Source organism: Phalaenopsis equestris, unplaced genomic scaffold (genome assembly GCF_001263595.1).
Source record: "Phalaenopsis equestris unplaced genomic scaffold, ASM126359v1 Scaffold001111, whole genome shotgun sequence".
NCBI classification, from domain to species: domain Eukaryota; kingdom Viridiplantae; phylum Streptophyta; class Magnoliopsida; order Asparagales; family Orchidaceae; genus Phalaenopsis; species Phalaenopsis equestris.
In genome coordinates, this window is record NW_018165550.1 from 24650 (window position 1) to 47242 (window position 22593).

The 22593-nt window shown below is 31.2% G+C and overlaps 1 protein-coding gene across 1 annotated transcript in view; it reads right to left on the reverse strand.

The window, feature by feature from the left end:
• Positions 1-746: 746 nt before the first annotated feature.
• The window catches only part of LOC110033192 (delta(14)-sterol reductase), a 34547-nt gene continuing 12700 nt past the window's right edge, over positions 747-22593 (reverse strand). The window contains exons 5-13 of the mRNA XM_020737097.1: positions 18871-18962; positions 11439-11486; positions 6525-6645; positions 6396-6442; positions 5257-5338; positions 3849-3925; positions 3604-3723; positions 1472-1546; positions 747-1172 (exon numbers count right to left, since the gene is read on the reverse strand). Coding sequence (XP_020592756.1) covers positions 1019-1172; positions 1472-1546; positions 3604-3723; positions 3849-3925; positions 5257-5338; positions 6396-6442; positions 6525-6645; positions 11439-11486; positions 18871-18962 — 816 coding nt within the window. The 3' untranslated portion in view covers positions 747-1018. The remainder of the gene's footprint in view (positions 1173-1471; positions 1547-3603; positions 3724-3848; positions 3926-5256; positions 5339-6395; positions 6443-6524; positions 6646-11438; positions 11487-18870; positions 18963-22593) is intronic.

Genomic DNA, 22593 nt, shown 5'->3' on the forward strand with positions numbered 1-22593 from the left:
GGGCGGTGTGAATATAAAAGATAAAGTTAGGTGTTAGATATGTAAATGTGGATGGTATTGATGTAAATACCCAAAAAAAAGGGCAAATGCAATATTAAATGTAAACGGTTGGCTATTTTTGTTTACAATGAGATCGCTGAGCTTCAATGTATACATTGAAAGCATTGTTAGTTTAACTGTTCAATGGGCTTGGGCCGTAAAAAGAGTTTAATTGAGCCAGCCTAAGCCCAGCTAGTCATTATTTCCGGTAAGTGCATGCACATATAACTTAATCATGAAATATAATTGGATTTAGAAATTTTAATTAAAATTAATATAATTTTAATGACATTTTTAGAGTAATTATATCTCCAAAAAACAATTTTTAAAGTGCAAATAATTAATAAAAAGTAGAGAAAAAAATAATTCATCAAATGAATATAAACTTAGTAACATTTTTTTTTTTTTAAAGCATGATTTAAAAAAAGGGTACAATTGTAATTTCATTTTATATAATCAACCTTTAAACCATCCAATCCTCTTAAGATTGAAAGATCATGAGAAACGCCCAAAGCTCTAGCAAAAAATTCATGCCACTCAATTTATTTATTTATACATCAATGTCACCTTTTTTTTTAATATGATTTTGAAAATTTGGATGGTATGAATGTTAAAAAAAAGTAAATTTTAGGTGTTTGGTATGCAAATAAATAAAAATTGTGTTGTGTGTGTGTATGCCCCAAAAATGAAGTAAAAAGACACATTCCAAGGCCGAACAATCTGTTCAACAACCGCAATATCAGTACGATCAGCAGTCGTCCCAGCAAAACTTCTATCAAACACAAGAAATGCCGCGTATTAACAAGCTCGTCAAATTGCGAGCCATCACTCAAAACCAAAAGCTCCATAATTAACTTTTTCAACCTTCAAGGGCAGGAAAGTAATTAGCCTAATAATTTAATTGCTACCAATTTGCAAATTGACTAATTTGATTATTACCAAAAAAAAAAAAAAAAAGAAAAAAGGGAAAAAACACCATTTAATAAACATATGGCAGAATCCTCCAGGGAACCTGGTTGCAGTACTCTCCCCAGATTTCTCTGTACTTCTCAGAGCACCTGGAATCATCTCTCCTCTCCCTCCACACCAACAGAACTAGCAGATAAATGGGATAGAAATATGGAATTACAGAACTGCAAGAGATAAAATTGTTTAAACCATGGTTACAGTTACAGTTATATTATAGTTTGAAGGAAGATTTACATATATACCACTCAATTCCTGCGCATTTACATAGCCAATACCTATAGCTTTTAAGTTTCAGATTTATACCACATTTCATAAGCATAAAAAAGGTGTATTGGCACTTTTTATGTGATATGAAAGATTTTGGTGGTATAAATGTAAAAATTGAAATTTAGGAGTTATATATGTAATATAAAGGATTTGGGTGGTATATATGTGTAAGTGCTCAGAATAGAGAGAGACAAACCTTGCTCCACATGGCAAACTGAATGAAAATGCCAGTAGTAAATCTCCAAGGTAATTGCAGTGCCTTGAAATTCCCCTGCAAGAAAAAAAGAAGTTATCTTCTAAGAGATGTCTAATCTTTATGTATATCATGAGAGGATTATCTATTTTATGTATTCCCTTATCATATTGAAGTATGCTTTTCAAGGTCAATAGCAAGAACAAACTCAATGATGTTTTTTTATTATAAAAATGAGGCATTTACATACATACCAACCCAATTCATATGTATAGACATATCTAACCCTTATAGTCTGTTTTGACATTTTATACCGCCCAAAACTTTTAGCACATAAAAAATACCCACCATTTTAACTTTTAAAAAGTGAAATATACCTTTTCATGCATGGGTAAGGTGGTATGGTATGTATGTAAAAATTTTAGGTGTTAGATATGTAAATAGATAGGAATTGAGCGATATGTATGTAAAGCTTCCTTATAGAAGAAGGAAAGGTGTGTTAGAAGAGTAAGCTCAATAACATATTGAATTATGAAGATATTGCAATAGGGAGAGCTATGCAAACTTGTTAAACTTAATACAAAAGCTCAAAAACTTATGTAAAGCTTCCTTATAGAAGAAGGAAAGGTGTGTTAGAAGAGTAAGCTCAATAACATATTGTATTATGAAGATATTGGAATAGGGAGAGCTATGCACACTTGTTAAACTTAATACAAAAGCTCAAAAACTTTTGTGGAAAAAGGTTATAACTTGAATATTTGAATGGAAATTGACGGGTCAATTGTCTATAAGACCAACACTCTTGGTTCCTTTGGACTCAAAAGGATGGTTTGGTACCAAATGCTACATGTCTCTTCAACTCGAGTGCTATTAGAAAGTAAATGCGAAAACACGGACGTGCAAGCATTCATGTGCACGCACTCATAGATCATAAATTTGATTCCTATTCCTGAAAATAGGCTCTAAATTCCTACATAAATTCTTGACGTCTCAAATCATTCTCATGGAGCCTAGCATCCACACTTCTACCATCCTAGTTATACCCTCAACTCGATCCTTTGAGACAAACTTCGCTGTCAAGATGTTCAAAGAGAAAGTACATAAGCATGATTTTTTTTAAGGGGCATTCTCATACATATGACATAAGGATGGTTTGGTACCAAATGCTACATGTCTCTTCAACTCGAGTGCTATTAGAAAGTAAATGCGAAAACACGGACGTGCAAGCATTCATGTGCACGCACTCATAGATCATAAATTTGATTCCTATTCCTGAAAATAGGCTCTAAATTCCTACATAAATTCTTGACGTCTCAAATCATTCTCATGGAGCCTAGTATCCATCACTTCTACCATCCTAGTTATACCCTCAACTCGATCCTTTGAGACAAACTTCCCTGTCAAGATGTTCAAAGACAAAGTACATAAGCATGATTTTTTTAAGGGGCATTCTCATACATATGACAAAAATTTTATGTATTTATATATCTAACACAAACTTCTATATTACACAAATCATCTTAGCCTAGTGGTTGAGAACTTTGTCTTTCAAGCAAAGAGGACATGGGTTCAAGGCCTTTCTTATGCAGTGTTTGTGCGTTTGCATGCGCATGTGAAAGAAGAAAAAAGCAATAAATAAAAAATAATAAACTTTTGTATTTACAAAAATAACACTCAAATCTTTGGCATCACATCTGAAATATAATTTTCGCTTAGTTTTTTTAAAAAATGAAATACATATTTTCATGCATAGATTTTTAATACCAAGGTTTCGTTAAGTGTCCAAAATGTAAATGCATAAGAATTGTGTCGGTCGCATTAAACATTCCTTTTTCTAAATGTATGTAATGCTGTCTTTATGCAAGAGGATGTCTCATGCATGCATTCAGGAATTTTGAATCTTTTGCACTGAAATTTTGGGCAAACATATATTATACATAAAACACAAATTAAAGCAATATAAAAGTGGCTCTAGTGTATGGGCTAGCAGTCTATGTAACAAATAAAGGGTAAAAAAAAAAAGCATTTGGTGAGAGTTTTATGCAAATCATGGATATGCAATGTAAGAAATAAATGATGAAGAATCGAAGGACATAATTTCAAGATATAAAAGAAGAATGGTTTATGAAATATACCAGTAACCAGATGCAAGCAATTTCCCTCCAATTACTTTTGGGGGCTTGCCCCATATGGGAGCTTTGGGGTCCTTTTTAAAAACATGCTTTTGCTTGTTAGCTCCTCGAAATATTAGATAGCTGAAAGATTACATAAAAAACTCAAAAAACGAAAAAAAGATGGGAACTTGATCTCTAATGGAGAAAAATATTAGAATTTTACACAAAAAAGACGTAAAAATACTAAATTTGCACAGGTGAATTACCCAATGAGAAAAATCAGGCAATCCATAAAGGCGGCTACTTTAGAAAGTTCCACTTTGTTTCCCAAAAGCCACCAACCCTTCAAAAATAAGAATGAGTCATAAGTTTATTTATCGAATTATGATTTTCAATAGCATCCCAGTATAAACAACAAAATATGGACTGCTTTAGAATGGTCATGACGGCAAAAATATGGGTAAAAGATGAGCACATTCAAAATTCAATAAGAGAATACTAGATATAACTAAGCAATTAGCCTAACTTTCACGTGAAGCATAAAAAAACTCATAGATAATTGTGTAAAAATATTCATTTAAATGTGATTTCTCTCATCATGTATGGCAAGCTATATAAAATAATGAGATTTCTCCAATTATATACTAAACCATTCTTATTTGGACTCAATAATGAGATCTTAAGCATCAGAGTGAAAACTACAATTATTCTTTTCTGAGAGGCTTAGTGAGAGACAAATGAGAGAGAGAAATAAGTAAAGAGAGAAGATGGGTTAGTGAGAGATAGAGAGAGAGTGGAGAGAATATAGAGCCGAAATGGGAGAGGAAGGAATCAAACTTCGTCGCTTTAGGGAAGAGAGGGAACATAGAAAATAGGTGAAGCTTCTGGATTGAAGATCTCTTCATGATACACACCATCTCTTAAATTTACAGATTTGACTCACTTTGCAACATAAACCTTTATTCAATTGACTACTTTTTAATTAATGCCAATATAAACTTAATATTTCGGGCATTTCATTAATTGCTCCACAAGATAAGGGTGTAAAAAAAAGAGGAAAATTAAAATACATACCACTTGATTCTATGTATTAACATATTTAACATCTAAACTTTAATTTTTTTACAGACATTACTAAAGCACGAAAACGTGTATTTCACATTTTTAGTAGGTAAAATGGTGGTATTTTTGATGTGTTGTGAAATATTTAAGTGATATAAATGTAATAAGCAAAAAATTAGGTGTTAGATATGTAAAAAAATAGGAATTGGGTGGTATGTATGTAAATGCCTAAAAAAATAAATAAAAAATACGCAAGCAAAAATCAAACTCATCATAATGATTGCATAAAAGGTTAAGAGAATTTCATACTAAAATTTAGGAAAACCCAAAAAAACATGTTAAAAATAATATTTTAAATAGCATAGAAACACACGTACAAAGTATGAATTAGAAATTTGATTTCAGTAAGACATGCCTGAATGCTAAAAGTGAAAGGAATGAATACTAGATCTCCAAAGACCAACATGAAGCCCAAACTCTCCGCAATCACATCCCACCTACAAAATCAATCAACAAAATAAATGAAAAAAAATAAAAAATTAATTAAATATTTTTGGAAACAAAATAAGCAAATCAGTACCAAAAGGTAAAACTAAACTCAGTAAGACATGCCTGAATGCTAAAAGTGAAAGGAATGAATACTAGATCTCCAAAGACCAACATGAAGCCCAAACTCTCCGCAATCACATCCCACCTACAAAATAAATCAACAAAATAAAAAAAAAATTTCAAAATCAATTAAATCTTTTGGAAACATAATAAGCAAATTAGTACCAAAAGGTAATACTAAACAAAAAACAATGAGAATATGGAGAATTGCATGTTTCTTTACTTATGACGAATCCTTGCATATAATTTCCAAACATGTTAAATTACATAACGATAAAACCACAATTCCTGATAGTACTAAAGCTTAATTATGTCTCAGATGTTTCTTTCTGAAGAACTTTTCAAATCATTCTACATGAGATCTCAAGTGAATCTGATTAGAGGTGCAAACGAATCGAGTTAGGTCGACTTGAGCTTGAGCTTGATTAATCGAGTCTACATGAGATCTCAAGTGAATCTGATTAGAGGTGAAAACGAATCGAGTTAGGCTCGAGCCACCCTCGACTTGAGCTTGAGCTTGATTAATCGAGTTTAGGCTTGAGCTCGAGCTGGCTCACGAGCCGACATATTTATATGAAAGAGAAAAAAATAATATTAATTCAAGCTAGTATTATAATAAAATAATAGATATAATAAGCAATTATATAATAAAAATAATAAATCACTTGATATAAAATATAAAATATCATTTTTTAAACTATCTTTAATAATTTAAAGATAAATTCTTGAATTTTAATATATTTTATATTAATATTTTTTAAAATAAGCTGGCTCACGGGCTAAGGAGTTTATTCGGGCCTGACTTGAGCTTTGTTTGTTAGCTCATTGAGCCCAGCTCACAATCCACATGTCAAGCCGAGCCCAAGCCGGCTCAAAACTTGGCTTGGCTCAGTTACACCACTTATCTAGATATACATTGCTTGAAAAAATTTGTGAGATTAAGTTTGTTATGTTAAGGATAATGAACTTCTACAATACCAAATGGACAGAAGATAATGTGACATTAAATAAGCATGTTCAAGACAAACATATACCATATATTTGGAATATTAACTAATAATGTGAGAATCTTGAGTGAAAATATTCAAAAATAAACTTTATTTGAGCCAAATTGCCAGAATGGAAAGATTATAAAGACTTACGTTGAAGTCATAAACTCTTCATAAAAGAAGTAATCTATAACGTACAGCTGAAAAGATAATCAAGTTTTAACATTAGTAACAATGGGCTAACTTAATCTCAGAAAACTACAAAAAAGAACTGCACAATACCGCACAAAATAGCTGGTAAAGAATAACAGAGAGATTTGCATCGCCAGCTTGAAGACTTTTTGAGAAGATAGAGAGATTGATGAACAGCCATCCCATCAAACCAGCTCGGACAAAAAAGAATCTATGTAGAATTATTTGGTAAAAATATTTGGGAGTTGCAGATATTCTTACAGAAACATAAATATAATTCAGAAGAAAATTACACAAACATTGTGCATGCAAAGATCTAAATAGTCAGCTATAGAAATTTGCAAAAGTAACTCAAGGAGGCCTTCACTAGCCAAACTGAAAGCCTAAAGAGTCAAATTTATAGAGACAGCCTAAGTATAAGGAGTGTGTACTCTCACCTCTCTTCATTATTAATTTTTGGAATATTTTTTACATACATGCCACTCAATATTTACATACATGCCACTCAATTCCTATGTATTTTCATATCTAACAACTAAACTTCAATTTTTACAAACATACAGCCTTCCATATGCATGAAAAGGTAGTGTGGTATTTTTTTAGGTAATATGAAAGATTTGAGTGTTATAAATGTAAAAAGTAAAATATAGGTGTTAGATATGTAAATTCAAAAGAAATGAGTGGTATGTATGTAAATGCCCATATTTTTTCTAAGTTTTGGAGTGAAACCCCAGATATCTCAATGAAGATTTCCCCAGCCAAGCCAATACTGTTGAGGGGTCAACGAGTGGAAAAGGTGGGGACAAGTATAAGAATGTGTGTATTCCTGTCTGTCTTGAGCAATTGCTATCACTTAATAACTCATACTGGTGGGATACCAAGACCTTCACTAACTTTGAGGATTTATAATTCATAAATAATGAAGCAAAATATCACTGGGTGGCGCATGCCATTGTTGGCAAAAAACCTTAACTCAACTTCAAAGAAGTTATCTACAAAATATTATTCTGAAAATGAATAACCAAACTAACATCAAATTTTTTTAGACCTTGCATTTATATTGTAAAATTCATTAAAATTTTATAGAAGAAAACTATTTTAACATACCAAAGATTTGTTAATAATAACAATCGTCAAATAAACATGAAAATTAAAATCGTTTTATCTCGATGATCAGGTAGTTAAGGGAATATAACACCAAAAGATTTCATTTATGTGGAATAAAAACTGAAGAAAAATAAGTTTCTCCAGGAAGATTCTCGTAGTCTACATACATTAACAGCAGCTGCAGTAGAGATGTGATAAGGCTCTGTGATTGGTGTTTCAATGCTTACCAGAAGTAGAAATCAACAATGACAGTTGGGAAGGACGTTTAAAGATGGCACGGGTTTAATGTCTCTCGCTTTACCTCAAGAAATCGCCAGTAGATTTATCATAGATATTAATATTAAAAGCATATATAAAGATGGTAAAAATGTAAGATTTATAGAAGGGAAATTTACATTCCTACCAGACAATTCTTATGTATTTACATATCTAACACCCAATGTTTGATATTTGCACTAATAACACCTTAGTATCATAAACCTATGCATTAAAAGGTGCATTTCACTTTTTAAAAGGTAGTGAAAATGATATTTTTTAATGCGATGCTAATGATTTGAGTGGTATGCAAGTACATGTGAATGTTTAGGCGTTAGATATGTAAATTCATAAGACTTGTGTGGTATGTGTAACTTTATAGAAAGATGTTCCAAAGTGTACGCAGGAGAGCTAGTAGATGTTGAAAACTGGACGATGAGGGTAGAGAAAATTATATAAAGCATGACATGTCCACAAGAGAGGAAAGTTAACATTGCGACATTTTCCTTTGAGGGGGAAGCTGAGAAATGATGGTAAGCACAGTTGCAGGAGAGATTTGATGTTCGACCTAGCCACTTGGTTAAGTGGGAAAAGTTTGTGAGAATCTTTCAGAGATTGATTTGTACCACTGCCAGCTAGGAGAAAGATATAAAATAAATTTTTTAGGTTTGTGCGGCAAGATCAATTGATCATGCAGTATGAAGCTGAGTTTACTATGCTTTTAAAGTATGCACCACAACTCGTTCCACATATAGAGGTGAATGCCACAAGTTTCTTTCTAGATTGGTGCCACTTGGGATTGAAGACTGTTCAATATTAGTTGAGAGAGCTAAAAGAGTGAAAATTGATTTTTATTAGACTCAAAAGTGTACAGACATGCAAAAGAGAAAGAGCTTGGAAGATGTGACACCAATAGTTCATTCTGAAGAATTTAATGGAAATAAAATAAAATTATATATTGATGGATTTAATAGTGAGGTTGGCAGCAACAACACTACAAAGCACTGTGTTAAGTGTGATAAGCTACATCGTGGTGAATGCTTATTTAATTCTAAGGTATGTTATTTATGCCAACGACCGGGATAACAGATGAGAAACTGCTCTTATTATGTTCAGAGTTCTACGCCAAATGCTAAGGGATTTAGCCTAGAGAAATTTTTAGGAGGGATCTACTTTTAGAAGTGGTCAATAGAGAATGACAAAATTGATATAATGACTCATAAAGAGCAAACAAGGCAGAACATTTGACCAAGACTCTATTTCTTAACTCATTAAGAGTCTAAAGTACCTTATGCTACTGATGCAATGTTAATTGAGTTTGATGAGTGTTAAGTCAAATGAGTGTCGTGTTATTTATATCGTGTGGAGAACTCTATGTGTTTTTATTTTAGAAGTTGAGCATTGTGTTAGTTTTGTTACCTTGTTTAGGATGTAATGTTATTTTAGTTATATTATTATATATTAGATGTTTGGGAATTATTTAGTTGAATTATCCTATCCCAGTTGTTGAATTTATCATATATACTTTATTATTACTTAACAAGAATTAAAGTTTCTTGAAGAGTTTTAGATAGTTGATGTTTTGTCTACATAGTGATTAGCCTGTGTGAAGTTCATAAATTTCGATGATGAAATTTTTTTAGAGGAGATTATAACAACTGTAATAATAATAATAACAATAATAATAATAAAATATAAATAAATAAAATTAATTGTTTGTCAGTGAAACCTTCACGACAATGTCGATTGGGAAGACAAATAATTAAAATAATCAAAATGTTTAAAAATATAAAAAATGGTTCAAAATGAGTGGGAATGTCTTCTGAATCAGAAGACCAGGCAAACAAAAGCGACATAGCGAGGATGAGTCAGAAGGAAGAAGAAGGAAGTCTCATACCTTGTTGTTGTGTCACATTCGAGCAACGGAAGAGTGTTCATGCGCTTGGGAGGAGAAGACGCCGCTTTTGGGCTCGAAAGACATGAGCTACGGCATCATACGAGTGTGTTGAGGGTGTGGGAACCAACAACCATTCCGAGCAGGCATTCCTATGTGTGAGGGAATGAATAAGTGCCTTTCGTGCGGGGAGCACCGTCGATATGTGCTCTGTGTGGCAAGAGAGAAGGAAAGGGGTTCTCGCGTGTGTGTGGAATAGTAAAGAGAAAGAACTGAGACCTTTTATACCGATTTGAAGAAAGAGTTAAGAGGAGACCAAAGAAATTGAGCAGACCTAGCTTGTCATGAAGGAGCCCACACGAAATAAATTTGTGCGCTATGTATGCAAATGCCCTTGAATGAAAAGAAATCTAATGTAAACTAAAATACAAAGCAATTTAAAATTCACACTATGTGCTTACAAAATATATACATTTTCAGATTTTTCATCTTTAAATTAGCAAGATATTAACAGTGTGAAATGCCAAATTGGCAATTCATACAGCATTGAGTGCCAATTGAGGGCTTTAGGCTTTCAAGGTAAGTGAATTATAGCACCTAAGCTCAACGGACCAATAAAGCAAGCAACTTTGTAATTAGAAAATTTGCTAAATTAATTTTTCATTTTTTAGTTTGAGCTAGATTAACCTCAATCTTCATTTTTTTCATTGTACATCTTTCCAATAAACTTCATGATTTAATTCAATGGATCCTTTTTAGCTTCTCATTCAACCATAGAGAGTGGTAGAACTCTGCTGTTCAGTTCTTCTTGATCTCATTGTTTATCTAATTTTCCAGTTACGCTACCTGTTCTTCCGCAAGCCTTTGAATTTTCTGGTGGACATTATGACTAATATTTTAATATTGTTATGAAATATTAATGTTAAAATGCTATTTATCACATTTATTTTAATTTGTGAAAATTCAATACATTTTGATATGATTCCTTCCTCAATTTTGTATAAAAAATTTTAAAAAAATTATACTTCACATAAGTACTATTTGTGAATCCATCTTTATATCTTCAGAGCTATAATCACCAATTTTGTTTCGGCATGATAAAAGTACGTTATTTCTGCCTTAATTCCTATCAGTATCTTGCTTCGTGCATTTTCTCAAACAAATTTGGGCCACGCCACATTTCATCTTAATAAGCATGAAAGAAAATCGTCTCAAAAAATATCATGAAATTGAAGTTATGACCACTAATATTTTTCCTTGTTCTGCTAAATTATACTTGTTGGATTCATACACCCATACCCAAAGAGTTGAGAGTAAGGCTAATGACACAAATGTAAAATTATAAGTCTGGTGAAATTGAAGAAAGACATGTTGCATTTCCTTTGCAGTCTATGTCTGTTATTGGGCAAAAACAAAAAGGGAAATTTACATACCTAGCACATTTCTTATGAATTTACGTATCTCACACTTAAACTCATATTTACATACAAAGCATGTTAGTGCTTTAAACGTATGCATGTAAAGGTGAATTTAACGAAAAGATGTATTTTCAAGAACGGGTGTATTTCACTTTTAAAAAGTGGTTATAGTACTATTTTTTATGTGATATTAAGGATTTGATAATTATATGTGTAAATATGAACGTTTAGGTGTGACATATGTAAATATATTAGAATTGTGTGATATGTATGTAAATACCCCAAACAAAATAAAAGATAAAATAAATAGATAGACTATAGCTCACATACTTAAGATCGACACCCATGAAGTGAGGATTTAGTTGTACACCAAACCACCTGCGGAAAAAAGATCAATAAAAAACAGCGCAGGAAAGCACTCTTACTCCTAATAGTTTCAAAGCAAAACTCAGTAAATCATTGCATGATGTTTTATGCAACCCCATTCAATTGGCTTATGATATTTTTACATGAATTACAAAAGGATAAAGTACGATGTTTTGTGCAACCCCATTCAATTGGCTTATCAGGATGTTTGCAGAAATAACAAAATAAATACAAATCTTCTAAAGTTTCGCTAGTACCGCATGGAGCTAATTGCATTTGCACTATTAAACCATCCTACCATCCTCCAATTAGAAGTCAAATTGCCCTCTGTGAAGTTATTCAATTACACATCAAATCTTTTTCATCAGATAAACAACCTGTAGCAAACCGCAAATGTAAAGAAGACTCGTTTGTTATGAGCATTAGCCTTATCCCATCATCATTGCCTTCATTCAAATTAATTGTGATAGGCTGTATAAATTCTCATTTTGTACTAATTTATATTATGAATTGCATGATGTATTAAAAGTATTTTTAATAAATCTTTTTTGAAGAATTTTTATCCATGTTATCTCAGGTCCGTACTTTTTTCCATTCTAATCCTTTGGTATTATATTTATCTATCAGACCAATGGGATTAATTTCTAGCCATCATTGTATATGTCAAAATCACTTTAATATATATGAAACAAGTTTTTCATTTTTTTTAGTAGTTGCTAATCTAATCTAGATTTCAATTTTCGCTTTGCCTTCTATCAAATGCAAAAGATTTAAATGGTGAAATAGTTGCATATTAGTAAACCTTAATAATACTCTAAAACTTTATTTTTTTTAGTTAGGAAAAATCCATGTTCTTAAAAAGGAAAAAATATAGACTTGACTGGTCCTAATCATTATACTTATTCCATCATCATTAGCATTATTCAAACTAATTGTAATCGGCTCTATGCATCCTTATTTTGCATTAATAAATGTTAGGATTTTGCATTAATAAATGTTAGGTATTTCATGAGGCATTAAACCTATTTTTCAAGCATCTTTTTGGAGAATTTCTACCCATGTTATCTAAAATCTATCACTTTTCCATCCTAATCCTGAGATATTAATTTTATTTCCAGTCTAATGGGTGTATATTCTACCCTTAATTGTATATTTCAACTCTCTTAAATATAATTTCAACAATCCTCTTTCTTTAATAGAAACTATTCCATCCACCTTTCAACTAGATTTCAAATTAGCCTTTTTTTTCTATCAAATTAACAAGATTTAAAAGGTGAACAAGTCACAAATTGGAAATCATTATGATCGTAACCAGACCCTAAACACTATAGAAACTTATTTTTGTTCTTTAAGAAAAATTCACTTTCTAGAAAGATAAAATTATTGACTTCAGCCATAGTGAGTTAGTTGACATCCAATGAAAGCTGACTTTTACTAATATCTGCATTTCTAGAGCCAAAAAACTCTAATGGATGATGAAGGGGACGATAGATCTTCATGGAGCATTATGTGATTGAAGTTTAGAAAGTGAAGCTATGTCTAAGAGATGGGGATTGGATTGGCTCGGCGATAGGCGCAGATCATGGTGGAGGATATGAGATTCTAAGCGACAGGACAAATTGGTGGTTGGGTTGTCTTAATTTGGATGGACTAGTGTGTGGGTGGACTTGAAGGAGGAAAAAGGGGCCTAGGCTGCATGCTTAACAAAAGAACCCAAAGAAGAAACTAGAAAGCGTCGGATATAAGGGAAATAGAGTGGTAGAGGAAGATGAAAAGAAAAAGAAAGATCAAATTACAAAAGATGGCTAAGAGATAAGAACCAATTTGGAGGGGAGAGTGTTAGGAAAGCAACAACCAAACTTTTATGCACAAGTAACTACTAGAAGCAAGCATGAGGAAGCAAATAAAATAAATCTACAACTAAAAGAGGGAGAGAAAATTTAATTCACTATAAGAATCCACGCAAATAATTAAATGAAAGGAGTACAAGAAAACACTTGTCCAAAACCAAATGCATACAATCTCATCACAAGAAAAGACTAAAAATCCAAAACAAAGTAGGGTAAAAAACCATAAAAAGTATTTCCTTTGACTCAACAATGTAGCCATAAAAACTATCATCATTGCCTTCATTCAAATTAATTGTGATAGGCTGTATAAATTCTCATTTTGTACTAATTTATATTAAGAATTGCATGATGTATTAAATCTATTTTTAATAAATCTTTTTTGAAGAATTTCTACCCATGTTATCTCAGGTCCGTACCTTTTTCCATTCTAATCCTTTGGTATTATATTTATCTATCAGACCAATGGGATTATTTTCTACCCATCATTGAATATGTCAAAATCAAGTAAATATATTTGAAAGAATCCTGCTAATCAAATCTAGATTTCAATTTTCACTTTGCCTTCTATCAAATGCAAAAAATTTAAATGGTGAAATAGTTGCATATTAGTAAACCTTATGATCTTAACAATACTCTAAACCTTTATTTTTGTTATTTAATAAAATTCCATATTCTAAATAAGGAAAAAATATAAACTTGACTGGTCCTAATCATTATACTTATCCCATCATCATTAGCATTATTCAAACTAATTGTGATCGGCTCTATGCATCCTCATTTTGCATTAATAAATGTTAGGTATTTCATGAGGCGTTAAACCTATTTTTCAAGCATTTTTTGGATAATTTCTACCCATGTTATCTAAAATCTATCATTTTTCCATCCTAATCCTGTGATATTAAATTTATTTCCGGTCTAATGGGTGCATTTTCTACCGTTAATTGTATATTTCAACTCTCCTAAATATATTTTCAACAATCCTTTCTTTAATAGAAACTATTCTAACCACCTTTCAACTAGATTTCAAATTAGCCTTTTTCTTCTATCAAATTAACAAGATTTAAAAGGTGAACAAGTTACAAATTGGAAATCATTATGATCCTAACCAGACCCTAAACATTATAGAAAACTATTTTTATTCATTAAGAAAAATTCATTTTCTAGAAAGATAAAACTATCTACTTACAGCCATAGTGAGTTAGTTGACATCCAATGAAAGCTGACTTTTACTAATCTCTGCATTTCTAGAGCCAAAAAACTGTAATGAATGATGAAGGTGACGATAGATATTTATGGAGAATTATGTGCTTGAATGTGATTGAAGTTTAGAAAGTGAAGCTGTGTCTAAGAGATGGGGATTGGATTGGCTCGGCGATAGGCGCACATCATGGTGGAGGATATGAGATTCCAAGGGACAAGACAAATTGGTGGTTGGGTGGACGTGAAGGGGGGAAAAGGAACCTACGCTGCATTTTTAATAAAAGAACCGAAAGAAGAAACTAGAAAGCTTTTGATAACAGGGAAATATAGTGGTAGAGGAAGATGAAAAGAAAATGAAATATCAAATAACAAAAGATGGCTAAGAGATAAGAGCCAATAGCCAATGTGGAGGAAGGAAAGCAACAACCAAACTTTTATACACAAGTAACTACTAGAAGCAAGTATGAGGAAGAAAATAAAATAAACCTACGACTAAAAGAAAGGAGAGAATTTAATTCACTATAAGAATCCACACAAATATTTAAATAAAAGGGGTACAAGAAAACGCTTGCCCACCAAATGCATACAATCTTATCTAAAGAAAAGACTAAAAATCCAAAACAAATAAATGTGAATAAACAAGAGAGAGATTAAACAAAGATCTAAAGATAAAGAAGATTAAACAAATACCGAAAAACTACACATTTAAAAGTTTAAATTTTACCCTGCCATATGTCCATCAAATCGTCAAAAAATTATTGGCATTAATTATTCTTCCATCACACCAAGACAATAATCTACAATAATATAAAAGAATATTTTTCCATCTCTCGCACTCATTTTCTCTCACTCTACCCACTATTCCCTCAACCTTCATTTGTTAACATGCAGCCAAAAATATTCCCTCAAATTCCTTCACAATAACACATTCATAGCTCATGCATTGCATTATGCGCAAGCTGCTCGAGCACACAACCGTTATTCATAACAATTTTTTGAACTAAGTAATAGACTTATCATTAAAATCACTTGAGTTTAATTAAGTGCTCATACCAACAAATTAGAGTAAAAAAACCATAAAAAGTATTCCCTTTGATTCAATAATGTAACCATAAATTTTATATCTATATGAAGTGTTGAGATTTGGAATAGAGCACCACAATTTTATTGATTGAAAAATGGGTATTTAAACTCAATGGCGATAAGCACAACAAAGGAAAGACATAAAACAAAATAAAATAAATAGGAAGGAATAAAACAAAATAAAGTAAAAATGCAAGAAATAATAAGCAAATAGGCAAGAAATAATAAGTAATAACGGCTAGGGATTTGAATGACGTTATAAATCTAATACTCCCCCTCAAGTTGAAATATAGATGTCAATTATGTTCAACTTGGATTTGAAGTCATCAAATAAAGGTCGAGGAAGATTCTTCGGGAGGATATCCGCTAGTTGACCACTGAAGGGTATAAAAGGCACACAAATTTCCCTTGACTCAATATTTTTCTTAATGAAGTGTATACCAATCTCTACATGTTTGGTACGATCATGCTGGACTGGATTGTGAGCAATGTTGATGGCGGTCTTATTATCACAGAATAGTTGCGGTGGGACGGAGGTCAACATACAAAGTTCACGGAGCATGATTCAGCAAACGCAGATTGTTTTTTGCTTTTCCATGGACCGACTCGCAGGTAGATATTATTGAGGATGTGTTCAAAGCTGCGTGTCGAATATTTACGTCTCTCGATTGACAAACGAGTCTTTGTTATTTTGTGGCTCTCAGATTTGTGGATTATAGTGAATATGTTTGATTTGTGTATTTTCAAGACAATGATATGTGCAAGATTTTCTCATAAAAGTAGTGCATGTTGTGCAAAATGTTTGCTTTTCTTTATACTTGCACAGTTTTTTTTTTCTTTTATTTCAATAAGCAGTTCTTTTATTTCAATAAGCAGATTTTTCATAGCATATTACCCTAACAAATCATTTATTCGGGATGGATCGGCGACAACACCAGAAAAGAATGGCTGCGGCGATTGCTATATTGTTGTTGGAATAGTACCGCTCCATCACTATCCAAACACGACGCATGAAGTCGTTCTTTATTGGGGGTAAATGGGTTGGTGAGATGCTCGTGGACATCCAATCAGGTTCAGCAACGTATTTTGCATGAGCATACCCATTTTTTGGAAGAAAAAAATGGGTACGCTACTGTGGGTGTTTGCATTCTCACGTACTCAAAGATTGGAAGCGAGTCTTCATCAAATATATCACCTCACATATTGGTATGATGAGATTGATTTGGAATGGCACCAATTACACACACAACAACACCTATATATATAAATATTCATTGCTTATTTTCCTCTCTTTTCTGACTTTAATCATATTCAATGAATGTATCCGTAACTTTTATAATGCTCCCTGAACTCTGGATGACAATTTTAGATTTCTATTGAAAAAAGGTAGGCAAGTTACTGTAGATTTCTATGGAAGCAGCAGTTATCCACAAACACAATGACCCAAGGTGCAATAACCCTGCTGCTTGAGAACTCTGGATAACATTTTTTTTCCTCCTGATTTTAATATTTTATGGGCAGTGAGATGCATACCACCTAATTCTTATGTATTCACATGTTTAACACTTAAAATTTACTTTGAACATTAAAGACATCGAAATTTTTAGTAACATATTAAAAATACCACCATTTTAACATTAATGTCAAGTATGGAGCAGCTTGGATGGCCACTAAAGTTTGTTGTTGGCAACCGTTGCTTCCACACTTTGGTAGTTTGAGAAGTGCTTGATTGATTCTTTCTACAGTATTGGAAGCACCTGTCTGGTGATTGATCGAGACTAATCTGAGCATCTCTTGTAATTTCTCTTTCATGTTGGGATTTTTAATTGATAAATTTAAAATCTGATATATACATGCTCTTGTTCTGATAATTTTATCATCCGTTTTGACATATAAGTTAATGGAAATTAACTTGATGCTGAAATATAGTGCTTTGTTGTAACATTACTGCTTATTCTATTTCTTTAGTAGCTTCTTTACCATTCTTCTTAACAAATTCTTCAGGCAGTGCTGCAAATGCATTCTATACCAGAAATTTTATTTGCAGAAGTTTGTGTTATTGTTGATAAGGTTGGATTCATTCAACTAATAAAACTCAGGACTTTTGTGTTTACTTCTTGAAAGCCACATGGTTTATTGAAGGTGCATTTAAATACATACCACACAATTCTTGTTTATTTACATATCTAACGCCAAAACTTTCATAATTACATATAGAACACTCAAATGTTTGACATCACATAAAAAATATCACTATCACTAACTTTTTAAAAGTGAAATTCACATTTTTGTGCATAGCTTTTTAATACCAAGAAGTTATAAATGCGAATATGAAAGTTTAGGCGTTACATATGTAAATATATAAGATTTCCTGATGCTCACTATTAGGTGAGGTGTATATCATTTTTTGCACTGTTATGAAAGAGTTTTATTGGTTCCAAAATATCTAATGTGTAGCCATTGCAATTTTGTTATAAACAGCATAAATGATGTGTGCTAGATTGGTCATTTATCCAAAAAAAACTGCAAATCAACAAAACAGCTGCAAATCAGCTGTTTTCAAATCGCACAAACCAACAGTTAAACAACTAATCCAGGACAGAGGTATAATGGTCATTTATCCAGAATCAGTTGTTTTTCCAAACGCACAAACCAAACAGCTGGTCAGGATAAGTTGTTGATCAGCATATTATTAGGAAAAGTTGGATAAGTTGCAGCCTCCCTAAACAGACCCTTAGTAACGAGTCAAACACGAGCTATTCGCGAACAACGAGCTTTTTAAACAGTCATATTCATGATGTAGAAGGTAGGGACAAGCTCTGTGTTTTAAAAACAAGTTTGCCAAATTGCAAAGCTACATAAAATAACAGAAACAAAAGACAACCAACCAACTAGAACATGATTGAAAATGAAGAACAAAGCTTAACTTTGCATTCTTTCAATATAAGGAAACTTGCTATTAAATAAAATAGGGGCATATACATAAATACAAACCAATTCCTATGTACTTACATATCTAACATCAAAACTTTAACGTTTACATTTATACCACCCAAATCTTTCATATAATATAACCAAAACAACTATTTTAAAATTTGAAAAGTGAAATACACCTTTTCATGCATAGATAAGTTCGCATACACGTAAACATTGAAGTTTAGGTGTTAGATATATAAATACATAGGAATTGGTTGGTACGTATGTAAAACTTCTAATAAAATATATTAAAAAATTGCTCAAAAACAAAATCATTTCCTAGTTACCAGTCATGCAAAAGGTTTCCTGTGACACGTGCTCTTAGAGAGGAGCTCTTATCACGGGACTTGCTTCCAGTAATGTACAGAAGTAGAGTAACCTGGAATAAAAGAAATTAAAAATATAATAAATAGCATAGACAGAAAAATGTATATTCACTATTTCCATTTAAAACTCTTCAAAATTTTCATAGGCATTCAAGCTGTGATAATGCATTAATTCATGTATATGAAAGCATTAGTGAAGGCGTCACAAAAAACTGAATATATCAGTTTGCTCTTTTTGAATTATGAGACATTAAATATGCTAGATTATTCATGGGACTTAACATGTGATGGCATGCATGATAATGGACAAAATAAAAATGATACTTTGAGAAGTTATCAAATGAGAGTAAGAGACTTTTAAAAAAGATAAATATTTTTAAAAGAAAAATAAATAAATTCATTTAGCATAAGAAAGTAGGCCTAGGCAATGCATGTAAAAATAATTTTAACAATTCTAGCAAAAGAATCAGATCAATAATAAAAGTATCATCCTTTTTATATGAAATTAAAACTCTTAAAGATAGAAATAATATTATTACAAACCTTTTAATAATTAGGAAGTTAAAGTTCATAATTTAATCTTTTAAATTAAAAGGGAGAAAAATACCGTGAGTAATAATTAAAACATAAAATATTCTTATTAAATTAAAAATACTAAATTTATTAGATAAGCATGACTTTGCTTTTTCTAGGGGTTTTAACATTTAAATATAAAATACTTCTCCCACCCCACAACCAAAAAAAAAAAAAATTAAGGGGCCATTTAGAATCACTTTTTTTTTATATTTCTTTTTTAAGTTTTCATTTGAAACAAAACCTTTTTAATAAATTAAAAGATAAAATAAGATTACTTTTAAAAGCACTCAAAAAATCTAATAGTTGTTTTGAGTGCTTTAAAATCATGATAATTTTTTAGAATAACAAAATAAAAACATGTAAAAAACAAGCTAAACAAACATGCTTCTAAATGCAAAAGAAAAAAAACAAAATTGATCCCAAAGAAGCCCTAAGAAAGCCCCATTTTGAAATTAAAACATTCTTTTTCTTTCTCCATTAAAATTTAAATTATATTTAAAAGTTGCTTAAAACTTTTAATAATTAAAATTTAAAAGGGAGAAATTTTTTTAATTTGATTTATATTGATTAAGGAGATATTAAAATAATTAAAATATTACATAGTATGTAAATAAAATTAAGTAGATTAAAAAAATAATAATAAGATTGAGTAGATATTATATGGATTAGACAGAAAGGACTTAACAAGCTTTTCTATAATTTATAGCCTTAAATAGAAAATGATAATCCATCCCTATAAAAAAATAAACAAGTTGAGAGATCTCCATTTTGAATGGGGGCCTCTCCTTATGTTAGACTATGAAAATAATAGACAATCTCGCTCTTTGAGGCTTACTATGTAATATATGCCTACCAAATGTTGATCCAGAAATAGTGTCGTTGATTTAACTCGTAAGAATATGCATAAAACTAACACTTTAGGTCCATATATGAAACTTGTTGAGATTTGAAGAGCTGTAAAATGTATTGGAGAAGTTTAGCTTAAAATCTTCGTAATAAAAGTTTACAGACTAACAAGATACAAAATGAATGAAGAACAAATATTTTGACACAACTATGTGCAGGAGAGGAGTTTTGAATTCAGGTAATTATAGGAGAAATTGAACAAATGAGCCTTAAAAATAAGTAATGTGAGAGAGTAATGAAACATATGCTAATAAAATTAATGTTTGCATCAAAAAATTAATTTAACTCTTGCTATGAAGATCCATTATAGAGTCTATTTTTTGTATTAAAGCAAGTATTGAGAAAAAATAAAGATTATCACATGGCTTTAATTGATCTTAAGAAAGAACATATAAAAAGTATGATGATAATTAAAATATTGCAAATTAAAAAAGAATGCATGCCAAAGAGATAATGATGTTATTATATCTTAGAATGATCAAACCTTAAGCTAGCATTAGAAGCAATGGCAGATGTGACAAAAGCATTTAATTATAGTAGGATTACATAAAGGGGAACACTAAGTTTATATCTTCTGGCTTTGGTTATATAAGTGCTTATAAATTATATTCAAAATGAGGGCATGGTGTATATTCTTTATAAATGAAGTTTGCTCATTTGAATTGGGACAATAAACTCCAAGACTGTATTTTCTTTTCATTTTCAAGTGCAAAATACGAAAAAGAGAATGCTTGGAAACAAGTTCAAGTTGAATTCAGGTAATTATAGGAGAATTGAACAAACGAGCCTTAAAAATAAGTGATGTGAGAGATTAATGAAACATATGCTAATAAAATTTATGTTTGCATCAAAAAATTAATTTACCTCTTCTATTAAGGTCCATTATAGAGTGTATTTTTGTTATAAAGCAAATATTGAGAAAGAACATTGAAAAAATAAAGATTATCACATGATTTTAATTGATCTTAAGAAAGAACGTTCAAAAGTATGATGATAATTAATATATTGCAAATTAAAAAAAAAATGCATGCCAAAGAGATAATGATGTTATTATATATTAGAATGATCAAACCTTAACTAGCATTAGAATCAAAGGTAGAGTGACAAAAACATTTAATTCTAGTAAGATTACATAAAGGGGGACATTAAGTTTATATCATCTGGCTTTGGATATATAAGTGCTTATAAATGGATATATAAGTGCTTATAAATTATATTCAAAATGAGGTTCATGGTGTGTATTCTTTATAAATGAAGTTTGCTCATTTGAATTGGCGCAACAGACTCCAAGCCTGTATTTTTTTTCATTTTCGAGTGCAAAATACGAAAAAGAGAATGCTTCCAAACAGGTTCATGTTGATCTACTTAACCAAGTTGCTTCTTTCAAACATTGTATATCTAGAACCAAGATATATGATAGAATATAAGGACACCTCTAGAAATCGTTTAGAAATTTCAACAAATCACTAGCAAAAATGGCACTTTCACCAGTTTTTGAATGCTAAATTGTTATATTTAAAACAAAAAAAAAAAAAAAAGGGAAGCAAAAAGGAAAAAACAGGGAAGCAAAAAGGAAGGGGACATTTACATACATACCACCCAATACCTATGTATTTACATATCTAGCCATCTTGCCTATGCATGAAAAGGTGTATTTTAGTTTTTAAAAGTTAAAAAAGAGGCATTTGAATTGGCGCAACAGACTACAAGCCTGTATTTTTTTTCATTTTCAAGTGCAAAATACGAAAAAGAGAATGCTTGGAAACAAGTTGATGTTGATCTACTTAACGATGTTGCTTCTTTCAAACATTGTATATCTAGAACCAAGAAATATGATAGAATATATGGACACCTCTAGGAATCGTTTAGAAATTTCAAACATTCACTAGCAAAAATGGCACTTTCACCAGTTTTTAAATGCTAAATTGCTATATTTAAAACCAAAAAAAAAAAAAGAAAAAAAAAAACAGAGAAGCAAAAAGGAAGGAGACATTTACAAACATACCACCCAATACCTATGTATTTACGTATCTAGCACTTAAACTCTACCCTTTACAATCATACCACCCAAATCTCTTATATCACATCAAAAATACCTCTTCTTTAACTTTTAAAAGCTAAAATACACTTTTTCATGCATAGGCAAGATGATTTATACGCAAAATTTGAAGTTTAGGAGTTAGATATGTAAATACATAAGAA